Below are 7,996 nucleotides of genomic sequence, written 5' to 3'. Positions count from 1 at the left end.
TTCCTTTTCTCGCCTAGCTTCTTTACATAAATGCGCACCTCAAATTAGAAGTTTCCAAGCTCCAACTCAACTCATCTCCTAAATGCATCCATAGAGACATGTTTTAGGCTTGATTATGCTCCTCTCCGGTTCATACCTGCAAATAATACAAGACAAACCAAAGTAAACAATTCGGGGGACATTTGTAGCTAAACACTACTAAATAAGCATAGGAATGCGTGCAAATGAAGTACGAAATGCTTATATAAAATGCACGCATCAATTATCCTAAAGGTTACCACTAACTTTCATTAAACATCACACTTCTCTTAAACATACAACAAGACCACCACAAACTTTCATTCAATGGGGGAATTAAGCAATAATGAAAAAAAGGCATAAGCTTTCACTCACACAATTCATCAAACACCTTGTGTGCATGAATAAGAAAGATAAACAATTCACCAAAGACCCAAATAATCATACAATCATGCCCATAAATTCTATTTAGACTCCCCCTAAACCCTAGAAGTATTTCTACTCACTCATGTTCAAATTGTTCATATAAACAAAGGTATAAAAACAAGTAATCAAAAGAGATGACATGATATAAATTCAAACAACTATAAAAGACAACTTAAAATGTAAACAATTGATTAAACAAGTAAATAAGTAGAGAAATGTACCAACAATGAGTAAAGATGGTTGCTTTGATTGAATTAATGAAGAGAATCCTTCAATATCTCGCAATTACAACCCAAAAACAAAATCTAAACAATTGATAACAACTACTACTAAGCTAATTTTACTATATAATTAATGCTGATTAAGGAAAGATTAGTGCTTGATTATGGAAAGATTGCATAAATTAAAGGAAGGTTTTCAGATCTAGGGTTGTGTGTACAAATGATTAAGGGAGAGGGTATTTATAGTTTGCACCAAGATTAGGGTAGGATTACAAAGGGGTTTCAAAATGCGGGTGCGTACTCCCAGCCGGTCAACCGGCTGCCGGCCTTATGACCGGCTGGGAGATTCCAGGAAAGTTGAATTGAATTTGATATCATCAGGTGGCCAGAGCCGGGCAACCGGCTGCCGGTTCTTGACTGGCTGGGAGCACGTTGACTTCCTCTTGACTTCTAGGCTTCATGTGAACTCCCAGCCGGCTGAGAAGTTCCTGTAACTTTCCTTGGATTTGAGCTCAATTGTTCTCCCAGCCGGGTAGCCGGCTGCCGGGCTACCGGCTGGGAATCCCCTTAGCCTAAACTTTGCTGAGTTGTATACATTTGGGGGTTCCCAGCCGTCTGACTGGCTGCCGGCCTACCGGCTGGGACTATATATCAGCTCAATTTCTTCCTCTTTTCATACTTAGCTCCTTAAAATCATCCTCTCGCTTCGATTATCCCGTTTCCGCCTCAATTCCTACAAGGAGGGCATGTTGTCATAGTCAAGGGGCTTGGGGCACAAAAATGCAAGCAAGGGCATATAAAATCGTCTCAAATTGAGTTGGAAAGTATGGAAATAGAGGGGAAAAGGTGCAAACAAATCCTATATCAAACCTCCTCACACTTGAACATTACTCGTCCTCGAGTAAGTCCAAAACCAATGCACAATATGCTACCATGGTAAGCATCAAGAGTGTGTGCACAATATAAGTATCACTCAATTATTCTATTACATAAACCGATCGAGTATTAGCGCACTCAACGCCCCTTCAACTCATAATTTGACACTCATGAGGGAAAAGTGCCCTATTGCAAGGCAAGTTGGGTCTTGCTACAAAATTGTGATGCATCCATCATGAAAGCACATAATCAAGCAATAGAATGCATCTAACGAAAATGGTCCACTTTCCTCATCTAAGTGGCCGGACTTTCAAGCGACAAAACAAGGTCTTGGTCGGGAGTACCGTCTCAGAAGTTCCAACGGAGATGCCAACCCCCTAAGCATGGCTCAAGAGACCCTAGTGTGACCAAAACTCAAGAAACACATTCAAGAGCGGGGTAAGGGGAGGTAGACAAGTCCGCCGAGAATTACAAAACCGACACGAGATTCAACCCAAAATACCCATGACTAAGAGGACCTAGGCCAACGACATCCTCACGGTTTTCACTCGTCACTCAATGAAAGAACAAGGTGATTTTTGTGACAAATAGTAACCAAAATCACTCTCCTAACTCGACTAGCGAAAACGTGCCCGCATTCTAATGTGCAAGACCGTCCTATGTCCAATGAAATGCAAACAATGGTACAATGCACACAATATGAAACAAGGGTTGTAACTGGGCTAGGGAGTAGGACAAAACGGGATTGGTGCAAGCACCATTTGGACATGTGGAGTTCAAATCAAGAATTGCCGACACATCGTAACCCATTTCTTATTGCAACACATGAGACACGTCTATGGCCTAACATAGCATGGGTGACCAAAACTATGTAAAAATTGCATAAACCCAACTCAAATTGGAAAAATTTGAAAGTACTCCTCTTATTTCAACAAATGGTAACGTCTACACCCTAAAAAGAACTTGGTTTCCCAAGTTCAAGCAAAAACTGTGTAAACCCGACACATTTTGGAAAAACATCAAATTGCCCCTTTAGTTAGCAACGCCTTTTTCTTCCCCTTTAAATGATGAGTAGGGGTGTTGCTTGCCTTTTCTTTTCTTGACAATATATATACCACACAAGTAACTCATTTTTTTGGATTTTTCATGACTTTTTCACTTTTCTCTTTCATTTTTCATCACAATTTTTCAGCCTCTTATTTATGTACAACGCCAAGTGTAGACTAAGTTTTTGACCCAATGGACTTGTACTTCGTCCATCACTAAATTCCGACTTCACCACCTAGACACTTCTACAAATCACGACCCATTCTTGATCAAGGAGGGGTGTTTTTGGGATGTAGCTCTTTTAGTGGGATTGCCAAAAAGGAATAGCCTAAGGCTCAGAGGGGTGAATCAAAAAGGAAATCAATGTAAGAGGCAAAACTAGCTACTTTGGCTATGTGAGGTTCATACAAACGGATTTTGTTTCATAACATGTGCACAAAAATGAAATGCAATTCACGGTCTGAGGACGAAATGACACACTTATGCATCTTGATGTGACACGCCTCGCGAGGAGGCCTACTCTCAAACCTAGATGAGGGTGGGGTATGAATGTACCCACCCTAGGAGGCTCTACCCTTACCTTTGAGTGGCTAAGTCGAGCCCTAGGTCTAGTGTACGACCCTAGGTCTCACAAGATCGGTCAAAACTCATTGGTCAAGCCCACCTCCCTCGGCTAACTAAGAGGTCACGGGTGCAAGTCACGGGGAGGGAAAAAGCACAATTGGACATATAGCTCATCATGGGGGTACTTGGTTCCCTTCCTCGACCATGCTTATGCAAAACATTTACAAACCAAGTGCAACTAAGTCCAACAACAACACATATGCACATGTGACAAAATGCATGCGGAAAATCGAAAGAACATAAAAATAAACGTGGAACCAATGTCTAATCCTAGCAGCACACATCACCACCAAAGAATCCACAGGTCTCCCAAGGAGACACCCAAGGCAACAAAATTCTCATTCTCCTTCAAAATATCCAAGATACCAAAAAGAAAAAAATAGTAAAAGGAGTAAGAGATAGGAAGGATTATACCAAGCGGTCTTCTAGCTCCTTTTTGCCTCAAGTGGTTAATGTGTTATGCCAAGGGTTAGACAAAACATATATATACAATGCAAATATTTTTGTAATTTTTCTGAAATTTTTAAATTTTTAGGCATTTTCTTGGAATTTTATCAAATTTACAAGTATTTACAAATATATACAAATATTCACAAGAGTGGATATTTCCCTCCCCACACTTGAAATGTACATTGTCCTCAACGGACAAAAGTATAGGGAGTGAATAGGAAAAATAAACAACATATTTTTGGTGGTTTTTGAATTTGTCGAAACTAAAGAACATGTTTTTGGATTTTTTTTTTGAATTTTTGAAAATAAATAACACGTTTTTGTATTTTTAAAATGATGGAATTTCCTCCCCACACTTATTTATTTACATATTTTCAATGGAAATAAATGTGTGGAGGAAATTCGGAAATGAAATACATGTTTTTGTTGATTTTGAATAGTTGAAAAAGTGAAGAACTTGTTTTTGTCTTTTTTTTTGGGCCTCCTCCCCACACTTATTATTTACAACATCCAATAACGGATGAAGTGTGGTTAAGAGGCAAATTTCATTCAAAATAAAAAGAACATATTTTGATTGGTTTTGTCATTTTTTCAATTTTTTTTCTTGTGATTTTCAAATAAGCATGCAATGCATGATCTATTCTATATGCAATATTGAATTACAATGCAAAGTATACTACGTGGATGCAATGTCTATATGTGACGATATATTACAAATTTTAAATCTACTGCAAGCCTAGATGAATGCAACTATATGAGTTTCTAAGCTAAATGCATGCGAAAAATTAAATATGAATGAGAAAGTTTGGATTAAGGGAGAGATCAAACTTAACATTTGGATTGAAAGGGAGAGAATAGAGCCCTCATTACTAGGCCTACTCCAAGTCGGTGTCATCACCCTCTTCATTATCATCACCATCAACATTGCCGGCTCCAAACTCGGACTCACGAATGAAATCATCTGTGATCATTGGAGCATCCGAGCCAAACTCTCCCGTAATGTCAATAAGTTGCCCTTGGCTCCCTCCGGCTCCGCTAGAACCCCCCTCCCCAAAGACGGAAGGGGTACCCCCAAACCACCGAGTATCATGTCCCTCCCCTTGGTTGGAAGGTGGGGTAGGGAAGACCTGTGTACTATAGTAATCGGGCCGCAAGTTGATGTCGCCATAGAGGATGCGCGACCCGTCCTCCATATGTACGCCATCCGGGAATAAGTAATAAGAGGGGTGGAGGTTGGAGGGATGTTTGTATTGCCGCCTTATCATGTCGTCGTAGACCGGGAATTGACCAAGAGAGTGGTCGTAGTAAATCCGGTCCATGCGTTGTTGGAGACCGAGGCGCTCACTAGCGGCGGAGGCCATGCTAATCCTCATCTCATCCATGAAGGAGACGAGGTCATTGTGAAGAGGAAGAGGTTGTTGCGGTTGAAACGGTTGATGGCTAGAAGAGGCTACCCCTTGTTGAAAAGTTTCGGCAACAAGAGGGGAAGAGGGTGTAGCATACCGCAAGGTTGGTCTTGCGGGGATGATTGGCCGATCACGGGCATAGAGAAGGTTGGGATTTTGTTATTGGGGAATGGTGGGATCCTCGAGGTCCTCAATTTCTAACAAGTAATGTGGTGAATTTGGCACCACTTTCATTTTCTCGGAGTTGGGAAGGGCAATGGAATTCCTATCAACACCATTCACTCGGATTTGCCAATAGTCTTGGTTGTCATTCGGGTTGGTTTTTAACCAACCGAGGTTGTGGTGGATGTAATTCTTGAACAACATTGTGTTCCCCACAATGTACTGCATCCCATTCAAATTTAATTTCCGGTTTAATCTCTTGGCTAGGTGGGTGATGAGTCCACCCACTACAATGGAAGTCTTTTGGCCGGAGGAATTTCTAAGGCGGTGAAGGTTCAAAGCCATATGATGAGCAATGTCGATTTTAAAGGTAGTGGAGTTGGAGCAAAGATAGGACCCGAGAATTTCCAACTCCTCCGTGCGGAAGTTGTGATTCTCCTCTCGGCAAAAAACAGTCCACCCCATATACCGATGCCAAACCCGAATGGCCGCATTATGGACCGTATTCGCCGCTCTCTTGAAGCGAGGGTTATCGTCTAGGCCGGTTATAGCCTTCCATAAGGCCCCAAGGTCAAAGTTTTCGGGTGCCTTGTGAGGAGGGCTAGTGTCTAACCCAAAATGACTAGCGAAGGTCGGTAATGTCAAGGCGTGGTCCTTGTTCATCAAACGGAAGTGCAAGAAGGCGACCTTTTGGCTTTGGCGGTGCTTATCAATTCTAAGGGAGCTCAAAAATTCCCATGTGAGACGGACATAAGTTTTCTCATGAATGTCGTACATGAACCTCATTCCTACTCTTTCAAACAAGTCAAAGGTAACTTGTTCAAGCCCTAATTCCCTCATAGATTGTCTATCAATGAATCGGGTTGGGGTAAGAGGGCGTTGTTTAAAGAGAACGAATTTACCTTTCATTGTTACGGAAGTGAACATGAGGTCCGGGAACGCCGGATAAGAGCACATGTCATTAGCCACGGCCGCCACCATCTCGGCTTGTTGTAAAGCCAAATCTCCCTTCCTCACTCTCTTTTTTGGTACCATTTGTTGTGTTTGAGAGAGGGTTAATGGAGGGGAAGGTTGTTGTGGTGTTTTATTGGTGGTGGATTGGTTGTTGGAGGTGGTAGGAGGTGGTGGTTGGTGATTTTAGGGAAGGGGGTTAGGGTTTAGAGGGAGAAAGAAGGGAAGAAGTGTCGAAAAAATGAAAAGGAAATTGGGTGTTTTTGTGGTTTGAAGCATGACAGAGGGCTCCTAGCTGGTCAGAAGACTGGCCGCCGGTCACCCGGCTGGGAGATCAACGCTTTTTCGAAAATTTTATGAAATATACAGAACACTCCAAGCCGGTCAGGAGACCAGCGGCCGGTCACCCGGCTGGGAGAACACCCACTCTTCCAATTCTTCACATTTGCATTCCCAGCCGGTGGACCGGATGCCGACTTGCCTTCTAGGACTTCTTCTTTCCTTCAATTTGATGCATTTCCCTTATAATAGCGCTCCCAGCCAGTGGACCGGATGCCGGTCTGCCGGCTGGGAGTTCCTTTCTTCCCTTTTCACCAAATTCCACATGTGTATGTATTCCCAACCGGTGGACCGGCTGCCGGCTGGGACTCACCTCTCCTCAATTTGTCATAATTTCACAAAAATTTCCAGGAACTTCCCAGCCGGTCACCCGGCTGGGAATATGTTCCTACTCGTTTTCCTCAATATACCCCTAGATCCATATCCCATCATCAAATGGACTCGAATTGCGTGTTTTCGTTTTTCAAAGTCGACTCATCATGTCGGAAAAAGGCCAATTGATGGTCAAACACTTGTTCTTCATACAAAACCGCAAATTCTTCAATATGACCAACCGTCATCAATCAAATTATGAAGTATCACCGATCTAAAATTTCTCATTTCCTACCTACTTGCATGCTATGTACACTTGGTGGTTCTTGTGGGACTCCACCAAACCATTTCTTGTTCAAAAATTTCAATTTGCCCTCTCTTCGGGAAGTGGTTCTCCGAGGTAGAGCACTTCAATTCGTCCCTTGTTGGCACCATCATAATTACGCTTTACTCGTTGACCATTGACCCTAAAGGTTCCCCCTTCCTCGCTCCAAAGTTCAAATGCGCCGTAAGGGAAAATTTGCATCACCTTGAAGGGTCCCGACCACCATGATTTAAGCTTTCCCCGGAACACCTTAACTTTGGAGTTGAAAAGGAGAACAAGGTCTCCTACACTAATATCTTTCTCCATGATCTTGCCATCATGCCATTTCTTCGTTTGGTCCTTGTAGATTTTGGAACTCTCATAAGCTTCCATCCTTAATTCTTCAAGCTCATTCATTTGGAGAAATCGCACCTCTCCGGCGGCATCAAAGTCAAAGTTCATCTCCTTGAGAGCCCACCCAGCCTTGTGTTCTAGTTCAACAGGCAAATGACAATCTTTCCCGTACACAAGCTTATAGGGGGTCGTACCAAGTGGTGTCTTCTGGCGGTTCTCAATGCCCATAGCACATCCGGAAGCTTTTGTGACCAATCCTTCAGGCTCTTGTTTGTGACTTTCTCCAATATGGCCTTGATTTGACGGTTAGAAACCTCCACTTGCCCACTAGTTTGGGGTGGTAGGCAAGGGCGGTTTTATGCCGCACTCCATGTGATTCAAGTAGAGCTTTGAAAGTACTTTTACGGAAGTGTGATCCGCCATCACTTATGACCACCCTTGGGGTCCCAAACCTTGGAAAGATCGTGCCCTTGAAAAGCTTCATCACAACCTTGCTATCATTGGTG

The 7,996-nt window shown here is 42.6% G+C and overlaps 1 protein-coding gene across 1 annotated transcript; it reads right to left on the bottom strand.

Annotated features, from left to right (window-relative positions):
* Positions 1-7,196: 7,196 nt before the first annotated feature.
* On the bottom strand, positions 7,197-7,718 carry LOC141641574 (uncharacterized). The gene has a single exon (XM_074450231.1). It carries the CDS (start codon positions 7,716-7,718, stop codon positions 7,197-7,199), a length of 522 nt encoding a protein of 173 aa, XP_074306332.1.
* Positions 7,719-7,996: the final 278 nt, after the last annotated feature.

The sequence above is a fragment of the Silene latifolia genome, chromosome 2 (assembly GCF_048544455.1).
Source record: "Silene latifolia isolate original U9 population chromosome 2, ASM4854445v1, whole genome shotgun sequence".
Taxonomy (NCBI): Eukaryota; Viridiplantae; Streptophyta; class Magnoliopsida; order Caryophyllales; family Caryophyllaceae; genus Silene; species Silene latifolia.
This window is presented reverse-complemented; position numbering and strand designations above follow the sequence as displayed.